Source organism: Antedon bifida, chromosome 1 (genome assembly GCF_963402885.1).
Source record: "Antedon bifida chromosome 1, ecAntBifi1.1, whole genome shotgun sequence".
Taxonomy (NCBI): Eukaryota; Metazoa; Echinodermata; class Crinoidea; order Comatulida; family Antedonidae; genus Antedon; species Antedon bifida.
Window position 1 is genome coordinate 3,398,560 of NC_136226.1, and position 20,960 is coordinate 3,419,519.

Here is a 20,960-nt window from a genome sequence, read left to right on the forward strand (position 1 = left end):
CGCTGACGTTGCATCCAAGTGGAAACCAGTGGTATGTCCCCTTCTCCAGCGTTTCTGACTCTTCTTAATATAAATATTTTATCTTATCTTGCTAATTTTCAAAAGAATAAAATGTATCCATGTTTATGCTCTGTTTTGTCACATTTTACTTAATAGATGAGACATCACGGATGTAAACTGTAAATCGTCTTAACTTATATATAAAATTCTTCATAATTTAACTCCTATCCCACTTATATTTATTTTTTTCAATAATACATTCAACCCTAGGCATAGTCACTTAAATGTTGCTCTTTACCTAAGACTGAATTTAATAAAAACCTAGCATTGCATATTAAAGCTCAGGTACAGGCATGAATTTTAAATATAATATCTGGTTAATTGTACATAAATCAAATATTTGTAACAGAATTCAATACGAAAAAACATGAATTTCCCTTAATATGGTCAAATACAAAATTTGGCAAAATTCTGCCATAAAAACCAGGAAGACTTTTTTTTCAGTAGTTATGTAGTTTAACCTAATGTAATAACATGTCTGGTGACTCCCTAGAAGGTGAAAAAAGATGGTGGATATACGGTGGATAATTTTTGCTATAGCATGAAAATAAAAATCTGAAGTTGAATAAAAATACCCGAAAGGTAAAATTCAAGTTATTTTACCTATATTTAGTCATCTGATAACATTTTTTACCACACCGTTTATTTTTCATAGCTTTTTAAAATGCCTCTCTATTTACAAAATTTGTGTACAAAAGAATAGAGATTTTACTGTGTAATTTGAACTATCCCCCCCACTGATAAGAAAGTGCTTATTTTCAACAAGCTTGTGTAACACAAATAAAATCCCAAAAATTATGAAACATAAGGGAAACTATAGATCGATAATTATTGGAATGTATGATCAATAGAAATTTTTTGCCCGCACCTGGCCTTTAAGGTGCACTTGAATGGAACAGTTATATAGGCCAACTAAAATAATATTGTTAAAACATTGCTCGTATTGTATTTGTATTTTGTATGTACACGGCCCCAGGAACGAACAACCATGTGTTGATCAGGGCCTCCGTAATTAAATAAAGTTGAATTGAATTCAAAGTCTCTGCAGCTTAGATCGAACTTTGTAACATTCATCAAATTGCGATCGGTCACTGAGAGACAAGTGTTTGTTTAATTTAAGAGTTTTATTATTTAAATAATCAAACGAAATCAAACAAATTGATTAATTGAAGACATACAGTACGGAATTTACAAGGGTTTGCTTAAACTAAATTACAGGACAAAATTGAATGCAGAAATAATGAAGTTCAATTGAATGCTAAATAATAATTTCATTTGCTGCACTCAATTAACACCCATATCATTAATGCAATACTTTTTTTAATTTTTATTTTTAAATGCAGTTGGGTCAACAGACTTTGAAGTTTGCTGCACTATACATTATCCATCACGGATATAGTACGATATCACATTCAACTGTACTCAAAGTAGTTTTTAACCTTACTAATCTTTGTCTCCCAGATCTTTTGGACCCCGTTGGAAATTATTATTTTAAAACGTTTAAAGATTACCCGGCGAAGATATCTGGCGAACTATATTATAATTTAAATGTTGAACATTTTGTTCTTTTTTATTTACATTTTGTATTTTTATATTTTTTTTTTGTATTTTGATATTAGCCTTATATGTTAAATTGCGACTACTTAGTTTTCCACAGTGAGGGATGAATCACGTTTTACTGTAACTTTGATTTGTTGTTCATTACTTTTTTTGCCAAATAAAATAAAGTAAAAACAAGACCTGCAGTTTCTTGTCTCTCGACTGCAACCGTTCTCTCTCGCATGGGGTTACTGTTCATGGTACATATAGGGCAAATATTTAATCCAAACTTTAATAGATAGTAACTTGTATTATCATTTATTTAATCATTAATATCACTTTGCATTATTTAATGATTCTACTAAGGTACAAAACATACCTAAAAATTGTAAGATTTTGGCAATAGTCTTGTATCTATCTTGTATCTTGTAAATCCAATGATTATTATAGTGTTTTTTTGTATAGATACTTAGTGTTAACCCGTATGTCTAGCTCGCTAGATTTAGTAAGCCGTTCCTGAGGGCCAATCTCATAACTGTGTGACTCGTTCAAACATCAGTGAAATATCTTGATAAAAGAGCTGGTTGCACGTGCCTGTTAATTGTTCAAGGCACGCTTACACAACTAACGTCTGATTGTGTGCCCGCTTCAATAGTACAAAAAATACCCCACTTTCGTGCACTTAATGACCTAAAATCCCCAGTCAGGTAGCCTAACGGAATACTGAGGCCGCGTTTAGTGTCTCACAAAGAAGGTAATACTATACGCAACAAAAGGTATTAAGAATAAGTGTGTCCCATAGTAACTTTCCCCACACTTTCACAACAATGATCTCCCTAACAGTTTGATGACTCTATTTTTTATTTGAAATTTAAAAAATAAACAATTAAAAGCAATTCAGTTCTGTATTACTTTTAATATTTGGTAATACTTTGGTCGAAGTTTACTTGTTTATTAATTTTTGTTAAATATCACTTTCATAAAAAAGCGTACCACTGTTTAAAAAAAATTATTGATTTTATAATAAAAATGTATTAAAATGGATCCGGCGATTCTAATAAATGAAAAGAAGAGTATATAGAAGAACGGTAAAATAATTGAATTGAAGGAGTGTAGGATCTGGCGAGTAATAAGGAGGAAAAAAAAGAAGCAACGTATATAATATGAACAGTGTGAGGAAAACAAAATGATAATATGAACAAGAAAATAGAGTGAAGAAAAAGAGAGAAAATGAGCAGAAGAAAGAGAATAGGGAGTTAAGAAGAGGAGAGAGAAAATGAGCAGAAGAAAGAAAATGGAAGAGTGAAGAAGAGAGAGAAAATAAGCGGAAGAAAGAAATGGAAAAAGTAGAAGAACAATCGAGGGATGAGTTTTGGGAGAAGACAGTAAAGGAGACAAGATGAGGTATAATTGGCGCCAAACACGACTGCGGCTCGTGGCAGTTAACGGTTACACCGTATTGTCATCGTCAATTAATGTATTAGAATTGGATAATCCTCCTAATGTATTTTGGCCTATTGTCAAATTTAAGGTGCTAAAACTTTAATTTTAGCACCTCATAGATTTCTAAAACACTTTCTGTTTAATAAACTCCAACCTGATTTTCAAATGTGTAATGAAAAACAGGTAACCATCATTTTAATAATCTATAAGTTATCGAGAAATTGGATAAATCAGCTGTCACTAGATAGATTCTCACTAACTATCGCAAGTCATCTGAAAACAAGTCTCGCTGTATTAAATACTGTTAATACATGCATGGAGAAATAAGTTATTTCTCCATGATACATGTAAGGATAAAAAGATTTTTTAAATAGTTATTTTATTAAAATATATTAATATAGGGCCTATCATTTTTATAGCATTTTGCTGCAGTTGTTATGATACGGTAAAAAAGCCCCCAAGGGCCTATACACACTTTTGATGCATTACTTGAATTACGACAATTGTACACTGGCCAATTGACAACGACAATGAAGCGGTGATAATTTAATTACTATAGGCCTAATATTGATTGTTATGACGATGATAATTATGAATAATATGATGCTATTGATAGTATTGTAAACATGTGTTTCACAACTTTATATTTAGGCCTAACAGTGGTAGGTTGCGTTACACTATATAGGCCTATAGAACGAATGTATTTTAAAAACCATAGCATTTAACGGTTACAAACAAAGAAGAACATAAAAAAGTCAACTTGAGATTTTAAAAAAATATATAAAAGAAGAGTGACAAACATGATGACTGAATTATATAAATGGACGTTAAGCCGAATATGAATGAATTAAATGGTTGTATAGGAGGAAAATCGGCTTAGCGCGTGCCGGGATTTACTTACAAAAAACACACAGTAAAATCCCTATCCTTGAGTGGAAAATAAAATAATAAAATGTAGTGTTTAAAACACGTCTATTCATTTGATTAGTTTTATTGAGTGGTTCATTTAGTTGGCATTTCGAAAAGAACCGCTCAAATCTTTGCTTATATTATTGTTTTTGAGGATTAAAAGAAAACCTAAGCTTGTGAGACTCATGAATGGGGTTTGTGATTGTGGACATTGGGATCATCGTTTCCAAAACGAGCCTCGTTAGGAGACAATGCGCCGTTTAAAAGAATAAAGATGACCCGCATAAAGAGCTCACGAAGAGTAAATTAGTTCTATTATATTTTGGTCTAATGAACCCATAAAGCGAGCTAATTAACATGCCGTTCGCGCGTCGTTTTATTGATTAAAGAACCCCGCTTTTTTTGTAGATTTGTTATATTTTGAATTTTGTAGGAGTGTAAGGTAAACCATGCTATCAGCGGGGAGTATAGTCTGCTCCATTGTTAAAACACGTGTACTTTGATTATACGATAACTGTTTTTCATATAAAAATAAGTATAGTTATGAATCAAGTTGTACTTCTACACACCATGAAAGTATACACAACGTAAAGTACGTGGAAGTAATACGCCTACAAAGTATTCTAAGCATTGAAACAAAACAAGTCACGACTTGTGTACGCGCGTGTTTAATATCTGATATATACGTAACGATTTCTGTACGCGCGCGTTCAATATCTGATAACTACTTTTTTGTTTATTTCAATGCTGAAAATATTTCTTGTTCAATTTCTTGTAGATTTTGTAATCGTACTTCGTAACTAATTTTTGTATTTATCTCTTTCGGATCGACCAACGAGTATTTTTCGTATCTGTGTTGTCTCGCCTTGTCCTCCAAACATTTAATAAAGAAATAAACAACTTTTGTTTATATATATATATATATCAATAAATACTAACAAATTACAGTTGATTGGTGCCTTGATCATTTTGTATGTGAATAAATGGTTTGCGCCCTCTATCGCATACATTATTAAACATTTCATTCAAACTCATGGAGGTGTAAGTTAGGCAAACAACAGTTTTGCTCTTTTGTTTAATATTTAATCAACTAAATTTAAATGAATGATCAAGCAACACAAACAACAATTACCGGTGTAAAGAATTATGAGTATAAGATGGAGTATAGCGTGGTCTAACACATAAGAGGCATAAAGAACACAGACAAATAATACAAACAGTGCAAAGTTTTTGGAATATGATCTCATAACACAAATAACTAAAGTTTCGGTAATAAATGGCCCTTAACTAATAATAAGTGGAATATGCCATACACGAAGTTATATTGAAGTTACTGTATACATAACATATATTATTTGTCAAAAGAAGTACCGTAAGACATACTATATATTTTTTTTATATTTCTCAGTTACGATTCATTTCTAACTTATATATATTTTTTATTTTTAACATTTTCTATTAATTTGGACACACTATTATTAATGAGAGTTATTATTAAGGTATAGTAAAGGAAACTTAGAGCGGCGGCGGCCTAATAAAACGAGTCATTTGGTTCCTTATTTAAAGAACCGGGAGGTTTTGACAAACGGCCTGACTTATTATTTTTTATTCAAACACAAAATAAGACTACAATTTTTGATATTTTTTTTAAAATTCATAAAAAGTTCAAATTATTTTTCAGTTTGTTTTTTACTATCGAATAACCAAACATGCAAGAGCTTTGTTGCAATGTAAACGTTGAAGTTATTGAACTTGTGTTTTGAGCAACAAGTTCAAACTTATGTTAAGCCATGGATAACCCATTGGCCATTTCTCGACGGGTTTTGGGGGGTGCGTACGGTCCTGGATTACTGGCTTCCTGAATTAAGACCAGGGAAAGAAAAGTGGTGATGCTAGATCAGGTTACTAGCTATACTACGCATATATAGTGCTAGAAACAATCGGCCTAAGTGCAACACAAATAACCTACGGCTGATCAGTTCTTCCAGAACGCTTAACCTTTCTGAAATCCTCCTGAATGACAGCCCACCGTACGCTACAAAAAAAACCCATTACGGAACAATTGTTAACGATTGATGCCGAAATAAATCAATAGGCCGTGGTGGGACGCGAGCCTCTGCACCAGTAAACTTCCACAATTAATAGTCTGCCACGCGAACGATGTTCGCTGATTGGTTGATAAGTACAAAGGGGCGGGGCGTCATGGTTCGGCACGCTTTCTCGTACCTGAATACCCCGAAATGCCTTTATTAATCGAAGATCTTACAAGAGTTACCATTTTCAAACTTCAACAAGTTAACTTCGGTTTTACCTCTGCGACGTCCCAACTGGGAACAATTCTGAACAAAATGGAAATGGAAAATTCAACAGTAAAACTTCTTGCCGCAAGTTGTAAATTTTTAGCAATAAACGCAACGAGACGTCCTACAACTGTAAAACGGTTACAGAATCATCCTGAAGCACATCATACCGAGATGGTTAGATGCAAACGAAGATTAAATTACGGAGGAATTAACTACACCATGTCACACCAACAAACGGCATCCGTAGCAAGACGAAACGAAAGAGAACGAAATCGTGTTAAGCTCGTTAACTCCGGATTCGACACACTTCGTCAACAACTGCCAAACGGTTTGGAAACGAAGAAGATGAGTAAAGTAGAGACATTAAGATCTGCAGTAGACTACATTAGACAACTCCAGCAATTACTCGACGAAAACGACGCCGTCAATGCCGTATTCAATCCATCGTCGGCATCACCACCAGATTCGTCCGTAGGCAGTGCATCACCGGCGCATTCGTACGTTTCGGATCACGAAACTGGACCGTTAACACCAGAGGAGGAGGAACTTATGAGTTTTGCAAGTTCTTGGTTTTGAACGAATCAATCCAAAAGGTGAGAATTTGTTTTCATTATAATTTAATTAAATCAATCATTTTTAAAGATAAAATAATTTTGTAAAATATGCTTTCATTCGTCTACACTTCAAAATTATTTCGTTACGTTCTATTTTCAAATATAATTTTGAAAGTGAAACGTTACTTATTTAATCCGTTAGAAACATATTATTCATAACGATCAAAGTGGAAAATTAAAGAATATGCGTAAGGTTTAAACGAAAACAAATTTCTTTAAGTAGGCTCTTTGTAATAATTGGTTGATTACACGTGTAAATAAGAATTGCTAACACAGTCACGAATTCAGTTCACCGGAATTTACACATTTGTACCTTAATCTAAAATTCAAATTTCGTTTAAAAAGAACTTTCTATCATCACAGACGATAATAGAATACGTATATTTTTAAAAACAAATTTAAAATTACTCGTAAAAAAACTCAATTTAATGATAAAAAAAATGAACATAAACATAATATTTAATGCAATTTTATCTAAATGTATTTCTTATTTTTCTTTGTTTTCAGGACAAGTTTGTGTACTTAGTCCCTGGGTAAGAAGTTAAGCCGCCGTCGCGCGTACACTACGTGGTGGGCGTGGCCTACAGCTCCAATGATCACGTGAGGTAGATGATCAACGAAGACAAAGCAATGACAGGCCGAAGAAGATAGCTGATCAACCAATCAAAATCAGCCAAGCGAACAAAGAACTTAAACAATTAAGTTTTACTATTGTTACGCGCCAACTTCAGTTATTTTTTATTAATACGAATTAAAGTTATGATTTGAAATCATCTTTAATGAACAATAAAAAGTAAATTAATTAAAATAAATAACTTCAAATCAAAACGTATGTTAAACATTTAATTTAGAGATCGAAATGCGAATGTTAAAATTTAATCTCAATTATACGCTATTGTAATTACTGTGCTCAGTTTTGTATTCATATTTTCTAGCGTATACAGTCACATACTCTTGTTATGTGTTTGGACTCCTTAACAAGGTCGCTTACTTAATTTTAGTTTTGTATTTTGACTATTAGTTATTTAGTACTTGCTCTATGCAATAATGAACTATTCAATCACTTTCTTCCACCTTACTTTTTAAAAGTAACTTGTAAATTTTAAATCTTTTATCTATGTTAATTTTTAACAGTTGTAAATATTGTACATAATAATATATTTTTTTGCTATTTCTATAACAAGTATCGATGTGATGATGAACTGATAATTAAGGTACTTAATATGCTATATCTGTCTTCTAAATTATATAAGATTAAAATCTAAGATTTCTACTGCGGGCAGATATTAGACAAAAGAATTTAATCACAAAATGGTACTTTGTATTTTCATACAATCAGAGAAAAATAAATTTATACAAAATACATTTGAACACTTGATTTGTAATTTTGTTGAATGTCATAAGTGAGTTGTGAGAGGATATGACTGACACATGACGAATGAAAAAAGACTGACAGATGAGGAAAGAAACTTATTTTTCAGAATATTATAACATCAGGATACGGTAAACTGCAGATTAAAGCAGTTTTCTCTTACCAGATATAGATACAGTACATGAGTATCGGATGGAGGAAGCATGGCTGAATTTAAAACCTGACGCAACAGTAGAGCCCCTATACCTTTGAACAGTCCTATGCAGGGGACAATCCATATTTAAGATAAACTCCCGTGAACCAATTGGGAGCAATACTGCAGCATATATGTTGTAACACGTAGGCCTCTATTCAAGGAACATCCCCTTTCACGTGAAAAATGAGCGTGGTGTGTTAACACTAAGGCCAACCCAGTTTTAGCCCGAAAGGTGTCCCCTTAACAGGGGTTCTCCTGTGTTGTAAGACACTCTAACAATGTTGATATAAACATAAATGAACGAAACTTTCATATATAATGTGTTAAGAGTACAGGAAGGGGTTTTCAAAATTACTATAATGATTCGAATAATTAAATGTTGAATATTACTTTTTGGATTTCTTGGAAAGACAGCTCTCACTAAATACAAATCATCATTTTGAAAAATACCTTCACATAATAATGTGTTACAATTAATTTACATTACATTACAATTAATTTGTATCACTCTCTAAATTTATATATTTCATTCTACAAGCTCTTTTTATAAAATGCAATGAATATGCGAAATAAAGGTTTGTATAGGCATTTATAGTCCTATATATTAAAACGATAGGCCTATAACATGACGAATAGGGATTTCCCCTGTATAGGGGTTGGCCGTGGTTTTGTGTTATCCTAATTCAGTATTTCAGTACTATTATGAATGAATTATAAATAAAATATTAAAGATAAATTGTTTATTTTGTAATTTTGGAGGATGGAGTATGCGGGTAAAAGTACCGCCTCTTCAAAAACGGCGGGTAACGCCTTCCGTATTACGGTATTGTTACGGACGGTCGGTGGGTGGACGCATCGTGGTAAAGGGACGCCTCCTAATGTTTGTCGGCGTGCGGTATGTGGGTAGGTAACACCCATTTTATTTCGGTTACTACGACCCGCCTTCCGCCGGCAAGGTGATAGAGTATTCCGTTAGCCGCCTTCCGCCAAGTTTTGCGGGTATAGTTAATCCATAGAAAATTATTTCTCCGCATGGTAAATATTGTATATATGGCATACACTTCTTCATAAGATAAAAATTTGCAATAAAGATTTTTAATACAACATTGAAAAACATAGTTCAAAGCAGTTTATTTACTCACTGAAACGAACAAATTAGTATAATTTAGCTGGAATTTCAACCGTGGTAAAATGTGACCGAAAACAACTCGAACAAAACAAAATATTTCTCAATTAAAGCAAAATCGATAATATTGTTTTCTCATTATATGTTCTGTTATCGTTAACCGGCAATCGATATCATAACGTTTGGCGCCATGTCACGTGCACGGTATTGTTGACATTGTTGTTTGGTTGACTGGAAAAAAACGGCGGAAAAAAGATGAACAAATATAGATGCTTGTACAGCTCTATTTATGCTAAACAGATATTATGGTTTACAAAAGATTGAATTAAAAATAAACTATTTTGATATAACTATTTTAAACTGCTTTATATATGCTCTTAAAAAAAAATCTTTTTAAAGATAATATTAATTTTTGTAGGCTTTTGGTTGAAGGAAACAAAATATATATTATATTTTCCACATTAGCATGTCAAGAACAATAGTGTTTTATATCATAAGGGCCTCCATGTGCCTATATTTAAGCCCTAATATTTAAACACAGGTATATTTTTCATTTAGTCCTACACAATCAATAAGGAGGTCTTGGTAAGTAATAGAGGTACATGTTCCTATTTTCTTTATACTAACCTCCCGTAACCTAGAATTCTCTAAATTTCTCGAATCGAGTGTGAAAATGAATAACCCAGTAGTAACGAATAGGCCTAGTGCACAGAATAAATATTGAATATGTCAGTGGAAACTAATCCACGCTGGAAGGGCCTCACGGGTGACTTATTGACTTACAGATTAGAAAAAACTAATAATAACGGAATATAAATGGCACTTTGCCAACGAATTACAACTTTATTGATTAAGATATTGTTTGTTAAATTCTAAATGAACTTTACTCCGAGTCTTTGTTTATGCGTGAAGAGTAAATAAGGAAATAGCCAACATTTTAATTTTTCTACTTCTTCAAGATAATTTTTTTTTGGATAATAATAATGGTCTCTCATCGTTTATTGCACTTATAAATATCAAAGATAAAGATGAATACAAATTTAATTCTGAATATGCCCCTTTTATTAAATAGGCAATACGTAACAATGTTGTAACAATGTTGTTTTAAGGGGACAATATCAAAAGATGTGGACATTACTGTATTAGAGAAGCCTATTCTTATTTAAAAAAAAAACAACAACAAATCAGCAACATATCAGATGGATCTTGTAGATTTAATTAAAACGTTACGTTTAGGCCTATGCATGTGATTTGATTTTTCTATTTTTTAATTGCTTATTACTATGTATTTTTGAAAATGTATTGAAATTGCCCCACGCGGGATGAATAAAGACTTTGAATTGAATTGATGCAACCTATAAAAGACTTTACGGTATCATTTTTTGGTCGAGATCTTAAGTCAAATTTTAGTATTAATAAACAATCGCCATAACACGATAACTTCTAAATAATGGAGGGAAAACACATTACCGGTATACCGTTAAAAATTAATAATAATGTGTATATATGACCGGGTGCCCGTATACCGTCATTCCACACCGTGAAAGTAGCCGACGACATTATGTTACTGACGCCACGTTCTACTCAAATTGCAACCAACATGCATTTAATAAATAAAATATTTACACTAATCGAAACATACCTGTAACTTAACAACAACGAACCTATATTAATTAATAGTCTTTTACCTTTTCTAAGAATTATTTCGACATTATATTGTCTTTTATACGGGCCCAAAGGTAGAACTAAAATGATTGCAACTTCGACTTAAGTCGCAATAGTTTACTGCAGTAACGAACGATCCCCCAATCGATGATATATTGGTTTTTCTTCCAAGTTCACACGACCTTGTTAAGCGGAAATGCGCTGAAGTATATAATTTTAGTACCCTTATTACGTACATTAATTCATAATTCAATTAGGCCTAGACCACTTTATATAAACTAATATCAGCATTAAAACCGTATCAAAAACACGAACGGGTATTGGATGAATTTAAACCAACCAATACTAGGCAGTGTACAGTAATTAGCCTACCGTACAGATTTGAGTAACCAGGTAGGGTGCTACTGCATAGCTAAGCTAACGAATTTTCATCCCGATAAAAGTATACATGAACTATTTTGTTGGTGAAAAATACGTGTATTAAAGTGGTACAGTATTGTAAGTTTAAAAAATGTGATAACATCCTTAAATTATAGTGATATAGTAAATGGGACAATGTGTGTGTATTAGGTACAAATATTTGAGTTTCAAATGTATACAATTCAAAGTTCTTAAAGTTAATAATTTATGGTACATCGGAGAAATGGCTATAATAATTCAGTGAGAAAATATAAAATGGGAGCAGTTTGTGTTTAGGCTTACTAAAAAAGCATTGCCTATTTTCTACCTGAATAGAAAAAATGTAGGCCTATATAAATATAAAACACAGCATTGTCATTTTTTCAGTAATTTGCCTTTGGATTTATATAAAACAATGTATATACCTATAGGTATATACATTGTTTTTACATTGTCTGAGTATACAACCTCGATATTGCATTTATTGGCATTTATTATTATAACGAAAGCCGTTCGTGTGGACAACTGGAATGTCTGTATGTGGATTACCTTCCTTACGAATTGCGTGCCACACGTGTAAACGTAGCCTAAGTTTCATTGATATAGGCCTAATACTTTGTTGTGCAAATCCCGCCAAAGAGAAAACAAACCCTTTACTTTATTTACTCTAGTTAAAACTTACGAAGGTACTTAACATCAAAACCAGGGTACTTTCTCCCAATGTATCTACCCCTCTGGTTGTTTCTTTTATAACGGGTGTTTGAAAAAGTTGAATTCATGTCATAAAAAGCGAGAAGAAATCAAGGGTTTGAATACGAGCCTTCAAATCTTTAATTGACAGACATATCGTATTTTCTTATTATACATTCTTTTCAAGAATAATTCTGGCTTACATTTCCAGAATAATCTTGTCCCCAAGGAAGCGAGGGTAGAGAAACGCGAGTCCTGGATAAGCCACGAGCGATGTAAGACAAAGAGACGCTAGAGTCAGCGCCAGTAAGTGACTCTGAAAGGTGAACTTTGGATGGGATTGTAGCGTCCTTTTGTGTTTACTTAGCCTAAAGTGAGGTACCTCTTGAAGTGATAGGAAAGGTACATACCCTTTGATAAAACATCATAGACATACATTGGCACGCGTGTACACGTGGCATAAGCAAATACTGCCTCTACGACAGGTTAGCGTTAGGTATCAATTTTTTGATGGACAAACTTCTCGTGGTTATACCTTGTTGATAAGACTCTTTTGATCTCACCGCCTAGCGCTGAAAATCAAAATACGATAAAATCGGTGACACCCAACCTCCCATACATTACAACACTGGGCGGAGTTCCGTTTCATTCAGCACGCGCCCGCAATAACGTCGCGGTGGAGAGTTGAACCCCTAAAATGTGGCACACGCCTCTGGTACACTATTATACCCGTGATGAGGCACGGTATATTTCTGCAAATGTAGAATGTTAACTATTAATTATTATTATTATTATTAATTTAATCGATATACTTATACTTTGATGCAGGTATAATGAAACTGAATTGAAATAACACAGAGAACCATTTCAAGTTTCTGCCATTATGGGCCTCTAGAGGGTGTCACAGAGTGACGTAAAAAAAGTGACAATTTTGAAATGCTGCTCTCAACATTGTAATAATTGTGCATGTGAAGAATGAGCTCAACAGAGAATTGAACATCGATTTTTCTTATTTTTCAAAACCACTTAATATTTTCATATTAAAAATTATATTATTTCCATATTATTTCATTCAAAAAATTTGGGTTGAATTATGTTTGAAATACATACCTACTGTGATATATTATTTTTGCAGTGGAGTCTTCCTAAGGAGACAATTTCTCGCAAAATGAAGGACAATATATGTAGGCCTATGACCAACCATTTCAGGGGACACTCCTAATAAGAGAACACTTTGTTGTGTACAGAGAATCAACCCCTACTGTATTACAATAAATACACTTAAAGCAAACGTGATTTTTATAAAAATAAAATCTTTATTTCAAAATGTATTTTGTGCCAATTTCAGAAAGTTGTTAATTAGAGTCATTTTCTTTGTGTGGAACTGTTATCAAAATATCTTTATAAAATCGGGAGCTTTTCATAAAATAATATCTGAAGGTCGAGGTTGACAGGGACGTGCGTCAGTCACCTTAGAAATGACGATGCTTCGGGCTCTGTCATTACTAAACACAGGTTAATTTCAAAACCATTCGTTTCGACAAATTGATGAGTTTAGCAAATGACAAGTTTAATCGACCGGTACCTCATCATTACATATTAGGCAGCTTAAATCATCTTTTTAGCGGTTTTTTTTCCTAATAGACAAGAAGCGTAAATAAAATTGTATTCACAAATTTAGTGTGTTGGTAGTAATTGGTCTATATCTAGATATATCCTTTTCATTGAAAAACAGGACAGTAAATTGTTTGACATTTTTTTTTTCGGTATTTTTTTACCTTAAAGATTGATTGTATATATTATTTACCCATCAAAATTTTTATATATTTCATAATTACTCACTAGTAATTTATTGAAGTAATAAGTATTTTCTCAAGTAATATATTAACTTTTTAAAAATTGTAGGGCAAAGTTTTCACTTAGCCTATAATATAAAACTTGTACTATTAAATAAACATGAAAGGATTGGATAATGAAACTGTAAGAAAAAAAAGTAAATAGATTTGTGCACGGTACTATGTCAGAGGGGCTGTTTTTCGTCTCTAGACGATCGAGAACAGGCCCAGAAATATAGCTGTTAGTGATTACAACGATAACAATCATAATAGGGCACATGTATGTGCTGGGGTGTTTACTATTATAATATTGCTAATATTAATAATCAAAATATATCCAACTAGCCTACATTTTCTGTAATGTTTCATTTGTTTAAGAGGGTTCATGGGGGTCATGTACAATGATTTATGTTGAGGGGACATGAACATCATACACTAAAAGCAATTGTTTGGCAATAGGCCTAATCATAATAATAATTTTGACGTAGGCCTATGGAAGATTATTGAATAATAGATCGTAAGAATATTACCGACCCAGCTGCAGTGTGACAAAGTTTAGCAAGTGAATTAGTCGAAAGTGTTTGTTTTCGCTAATTAATCACGCTTGTTTTATTCATTTGTTTACGATATTAGGACTCCTTGACGTTTCGTAAGCTCGGTAGCGGATTTGATTTTTGCGTATGGTCTTATGTTGCTAGGAGGCCTATTATTATTTATTCTGTTATTCATATTACATCACACAGCAATTGACATTACAATAGAAAAAAAGACAATATCATTTTTTTTCCTTTAATTAAAGCTCTGGCTACACTATCAAACTAGTTTGGAAAAAAAAGTATGATGTGCTCAAATATGGTAGTGATATTTTTATTTATTTAGCAACATCTTTATACAGGATTACACAATCAGGTAAAAGAAAACTTGTTTTGCATTCTGGTCCTGTCTTGAATAGAAATAAATATTTGGGTTAGGGTTAGGGTTATCTAGTTTTGAATTAAGCAATTGTTCGAGTTGCGAAAGCCTTGTACGTTGTGGATTGTAAGTATAATAGGCAAATACACAAACTGTAGCCCTAATACATGTAAATCGTTTAAAGCTGACTTACATACTTTTATTATTATTATTTTTATTAATAAGTAGAACAAATTATTGCCAAAAATATTTGCGTTTAGGCCTATCGATGTAGAAATAAAATGACCTATTGATGCCTATTGATTTTCTACAAAATTAAAAAAACTATCGACATTAGTTTAAAGAAGTCGACAGGTTGTCGACAAGACGTCACGTCACCTACAGGGAGTTTATTTTAGTTATTATAGAAATGTAAACCAGATATATTGATTTAATGTATGATGTGTGAAATGTTTTTAAATTATAGGACAAACTTTTACAGCATTATTGATTCATAAAGTTTAGTTTATGACTGTCGTAAATCTGAGCAAGATCTTTCGCAGCTGCCGCCACGCGAGCGATTATCAATTAGTAGAATTAAGATTAAATATCATTTGTCTTAAATTAATAACCGTTGGGCGTAAATCAAGCATGAAATATGATTTAGTGGGAGGTTCGTTAGATTAACGCTCAACATGTAATAAAATCGTTTTTGTTTTTATTTTTTAAAAGATTGTGTTACTTTAAATTTGATACATTCATAATTATTCCAAAACCTTCATTTATTTTTCTTGTAGAATGTTTCGTCATCATCTTCACACTGAGTTTTATTTTATAGTTAGAGTAGTACCCCTCATAAAAGGGTCACCTTCGGGACCCAACGATGTGACGTCCCTTTAATGAGATATCCTGAACTGGGATTGGCTTTAGTGTTAAATCATAAATGCTCTTGTTCATTTTACTGAATAGGAGTCACAGGTTCTCTACCATTGAAATAAGTATAACATATAAAAAAACTCTAAAAGTCTTTACAATAGTTGTATATTTTCTTATGAAGTAAAAAAATAACAGTGGAAAAAAAATTCGATCCTGCCAGGACTCGAACCTGGAATCCCCTGATTCGTAGTCAGATGCCTTATCCATTGGGCCACAGGACCAGATACATGAAGATGTTGATTATGGGTTTGAAACACTGATTCATAATCGGGCAATCGTGTCCAAATCAAAATGCATGAAATTACTGGTAATTAATTAATAATTAATTTCTTTAATACTGTGTAATAAATGGGCATTATAAACATCATTGACTGTGTAAAATAACTGACTATTTCTGCAAGAAAATATGGGGTTTTTTTTCTGGTATATATTTATCCAATTATGTATTTTCGAATTTTTCTTTTTTTATATGTTTTAACATTCCTTACTTTAATTAATTTTAACACTTTAAACCGTGTAACTGGACCATTTTGAAAAGCAGTACTACGTTACTGAAATGCAATCCAGTCAAAAGAAAGAATAAGTAAAGAATAGTACAATGTAATAACAGGTCCTGTGGCCCAATGGATAAGGCATCTGACTACGAATCAGGGGATTCCAGGTTCGAGTCCTGGCAGGATCGATATTTTTTTCCTGATTAAAGTGCTAATCAAAATGTATTTATTTAAAATAATAATTGTTTTAGTGACATTTTAGGCGCATTTTTATTTTAATTAACAGGAAAAAAAAAACAAGAGAAACGAAACAATTTTTCAAATATGGAGTGGACAGATAATGTACCATGCTGTTTTTTGTGTGTGGGTAGGGGGAATGGGGGTGGGTGTTGGTAACACGGTTTAGCAAAGTAAGTGGGGTTCCTTCATATATATAAAAATGCAGTTTGCTTCGGCCGAGTCATAGCTATAACATACAACAAAGTTTATTTTGTGAAAAATAAACAAAATTATGCGATCCTGTAGGGAATAGAACCCAGAATCCCCCTATTAGTAGTCGGTTGCATTACCCATTGAGCCACGGGACCTGATACGCGTACTGCCTGCTGATAAGTCATGAACTCTATCTTAATCAGACAACGTCTACAAATCACACTTCCATGACATTACTGGTAATTAATAATTAATTACTTTAAATACCGTATATTGACATTAAAAAACTCGTTAACGTATACAACAGGTCCTGTGGCCCAATGGATAAGGCATCTGACTACGAATCAGGGGATTCCAGGTTCGAGTCCTGGCAGGATCGATATTTTTTCACTACTTATTCCATGCAAGGAAAATGCATTGGGTAGTACTACAGTTACATGATGGAAAGACAATGGTATTAATTGGGTAGGCAGTGTCTCGCACATCATTTTGGGCTCCATTGAAGTGCAAAAACCGTCTTGCAGTTTCAGCCACAGGCTACGTAAAAACAGGGTTTAGCAAACTAAGTGGGGTTCCTTCATATATATAAAAGTGTAGTTTGCTTCGGCCGAGTCATAGCTATAACAAAGTTTTTTTTGTGAAAAAGAAACAAAATTATGCGCGCCTGCAAGGAATAGAACCCGGAATCTCCCTATTAGTAGTCGGTTGCATTATCCATTGAGCCACGGGACATGATACACGTACTACCTGCTGATAGGTCATAAACTCTATCTTAATCAGACAACGTCTACAAATCAAACTACCATGACATTACTGGTAATTAATAATTAATTACTTTAAATAACCTATGTTGACATTACAAACCTCGTTAACGTATACAACAGGTCCTGTGGCCCAATGGATAAGGCATCTGACTACGAATCAGGGGATTCCAGGTTCGAGTCCTGGCAGGATCGAAATTTTTTTCACTAATTATTCCATGCCAATATACTGCATTGGGTAATACTACAGTTACATGATGGAAAGACAATGGTGTGGATTGGGTAGGCAGGGTACCACACATAATTTTCGGCACCATGCAAGTGCAACAATCTCTGTGAGTCTTCCATGTTTCAGCCATAGGCTTACGTAAACACATTTTTAGAAGAAAAAAAAAGGCCAAAATATTGCGATCCAGTCAGGACTCAAACCTGGAATTCTATGATTCGTAGTCATGCCTTATTCATTGGGTCAAAATACATCATATATTGATTAGATTATATATGAATGCTGACTGTGTTTCATAATGGTAACAGTTAAAACATTAAAAAATGCGAAATTGGTAAGTGTCGAATTAATAATTAATTTGTTTAACAGTAACGTTTGTGTACAGAATGCCACAACAGGTCCTGTGGCCCAATGGATAAGGCATCTGACTACGAATCAGGGGATTCCAGGTTCGAGTCCTGGCAGGATCGATATTTTTTCTTTCTCTAATTTACTGTTAACAATTTGAATTAATTATGGTGAATCGTATGCTAATGTTACATAACCACTGAACAATTTTGTTGTCTTTATTTTAAGAACGCACCGTATAATTATGAAAGTATGCCACCGTTGTAAAGGTGTAGCTTCAATACATATTATTATTATCAGGGAAGAGTTAAATTACAATGTAATTCCTCTTCCCTGTTATTATGAACATTTTTATTCAATTCAAATACACGAATGATAACAATGGTCTGTACAGGCCTCGGTTTACTTTCACAAACCCTCCGAAGTTAATGCGTCCCAGAAAAATAAACAATGAATACAAAATTATCAATTTCATTGAAACCCCTCTACCCCTCTAAACCCTCAAAATGGGATTTACATTCCGGAAGTTCCCTCAAATATAAAAACAATGAACGCTTTCTGTCAAAGATACCACTTATACAAAATATTAAAATTCTTTTGCCTGTGTACAGAGAATAATTACACATATCGTTCATCTCCCTCTTCATGTGGTACTCGTCTCATCATAACTAGGCCTACATATTATTATAAAAGTATTGTTTATAACAACATAACAACTTAATCTTCTGAGCGCGTGTTGACTTATTAAAGGTGAAATAATAATACTATAAGTATTAATCTACTTATTGACTTCTGCAGATCTTTCTCTAAATCTAATCTTTTGACGGTGGATTCTTTGATCAGGCCTGTAGATCATTATCGAAATTATTCATACGTCATCAAAATCCTGTCACGTGTTTTTTAAATATTATAATGCATTTTATCTTTTTTTTATTAAAATCAATTTATGACAACCATACTTGTAACAACGAACAACATTTAATATAGAGTTAAATACAGTAAATTGGTTCTGGTTTAACTGCGTTCAAAAGTGTAATCATAGGTCTATCTCTAAAATCTATCGAAATCGGACAAGTTTTATCGTTAACATGTATTCGTATACTATACGGTATACGACGACCGGAACATCAAGTGCTGAAGACACCGATTAGGAGCAGGATTAACACGGTACGGCCTATAAAGATCAGCTTAATGGTTCTAAGCACGTCGTTTACTCTATAGTACGTGTGGACAAATGTACCGTTCACGACCGGAATATCTAAGCGCGGAAGACACAGATTAAGGGGGCGGCATGGTAATAAATACAAGCATAATAGACCTAAATTGAATATATACAAACAATTATGCCCTAGACCTTTGTACTTGTTTGTGTAAATTGAAATTAGTTATGTAAACATAGTTATTCTAATAAGGCCTCCCGACCCAGATAACGAAGCCCCTTAAAATGATCCCGAAAGATATACAGTACCTCATCAGAGAGTTGTTAGGCCTACTTTGTGTACTATAGACGATGGATAAGAATAGGCCTATAGACACACCCACAATCAACCAAGTCGATTGTATTTTTTATTGTTTAGTGTTTAGTATGTATACCTTAAAAATTAACGTTATGAATATCACATGTGATGTCCGTATCATAGGATCACGTGACGTTATATTTATCCTATAACCGTAAAATAATGTATTCAAAAAAATGTGACGTGTGACGCACATATAACGCTGTATCATGAGGACATACATATACAGTATACGATGCTGAACAAGTATTACAAGTAAAAAGTCAAGTTGATGATGGTGACCCAATAATACCCTTTTGTTGTACATGTACATTGTAGGAAAGGTCTACAAATTATCCTCCAATCTAAGTACTAAAATTATAACTATATATTTACTACTACAGCCAACAATTACAACAAACTGCAAACTGTTGTTGTTGATAACGACCACTTGAGTACGTATAGAAGCATTTTCAGTTTATCACTGTTCGCGTGGCTTCTTGATAAGCCTGACGCTTTTAGTACAATAGGGCAATATCTAATGGTGTTTGCGAACTGACGATGCCGACAAAAGACAAACAAAACGCCAAGACGAACAAAGAGAGACTAAAAAAGTCAGGTAAAATTATTGATTTAATAATGTTAAACTCTAAATTCCACAAAAGCAGCAGGTAATGTGAAAAACCTCAAATAGGCCTATATATATAATTTTTTCTATTTCCCAAAAAAAACCACATGACGTCACACCGTAAATGATGTCGTTATCGTCACCACGCATGATTCACTATCACTGGTTGCGAGAATAATGGCCATGTGATTACTTGTACTTGGAAGGGCGGTCCAGGACTTTGACATAGGGTGGGATGAGGTGGAAAGGCATAATGTTTTATCTTTTTAATTCTTAACAATCCGCCTATGCTGCATATTGTCACCCTACTTTAGTGTTCCAGGCACCACTTTATAAAGTCTCAGTGGTTCCTCCCCCTTCTCAATCAAAATATTGAACGTGTCACATTAATATTAAACAGTTCAACTGTACTTTTTAAATTCCTATGAATTCTCAATTATCTAAAGATATGTGCCGACTTTTTTTATGAATATTCATTGTTTTCCCAGGTCAACATTATTCCCGAAAAAAGACAGAAAAACGGTATGATCAGAGAGAGCAGTGTAACAAAGGTTTGAGCCTAGCAAAATCCTGGTTCCGAGGGAACCACGAGTGCAT

General features: G+C 33.3%; 1 protein-coding gene and 5 non-coding genes across 6 annotated transcripts; 5 read left to right on the top strand and 1 right to left on the bottom strand.

Annotated features, from left to right (window-relative positions):
• Nucleotides 1-6,207: 6,207 nt before the first annotated feature.
• Nucleotides 6,208-8,203, top strand: LOC144852335 (achaete-scute homolog 1a-like). Its single transcript, XM_078710120.1, has 2 exons — nucleotides 6,208-6,847; nucleotides 7,376-8,203. The coding sequence occupies exon 1, from the start codon at nucleotides 6,300-6,302 to the stop codon at nucleotides 6,828-6,830; it is 531 nt and encodes a 176-aa protein (XP_078566246.1). The 5' UTR covers nucleotides 6,208-6,299; the 3' UTR covers nucleotides 6,831-6,847; nucleotides 7,376-8,203.
• Nucleotides 8,204-16,126: 7,923 nt separating this feature from the next.
• Nucleotides 16,127-16,199, bottom strand: Trnar-acg (transfer RNA arginine (anticodon ACG)). Its single transcript has one exon. It is a non-coding gene; the product is annotated as a tRNA-Arg (tRNA).
• Nucleotides 16,200-16,587: 388 nt separating this feature from the next.
• On the top strand, nucleotides 16,588-16,660 carry Trnar-acg (transfer RNA arginine (anticodon ACG)). The gene has a single exon. It is a non-coding gene; the product is annotated as a tRNA-Arg (tRNA).
• A 550-nt stretch (nucleotides 16,661-17,210) lies between these two features.
• On the top strand, nucleotides 17,211-17,283 carry Trnar-acg (transfer RNA arginine (anticodon ACG)). Its single transcript has one exon. It is a non-coding gene; the product is annotated as a tRNA-Arg (tRNA).
• A 504-nt stretch (nucleotides 17,284-17,787) lies between these two features.
• Nucleotides 17,788-17,860, top strand: Trnar-acg (transfer RNA arginine (anticodon ACG)). The gene has a single exon. It is a non-coding gene; the product is annotated as a tRNA-Arg (tRNA).
• Nucleotides 17,861-18,288: 428 nt separating this feature from the next.
• On the top strand, nucleotides 18,289-18,361 carry Trnar-acg (transfer RNA arginine (anticodon ACG)). The gene has a single exon. It is a non-coding gene; the product is annotated as a tRNA-Arg (tRNA).
• The last annotated feature ends 2,599 nt before the right edge of the window (nucleotides 18,362-20,960 follow it).

Coding starts and splice junctions, on each gene's coding strand:
- LOC144852335 (XM_078710120.1), top strand. CDS start 6,300: ATGGAAATGGAAAATTCAACAGTAAAACTTCTTGCCGCAAGTTGTAAA.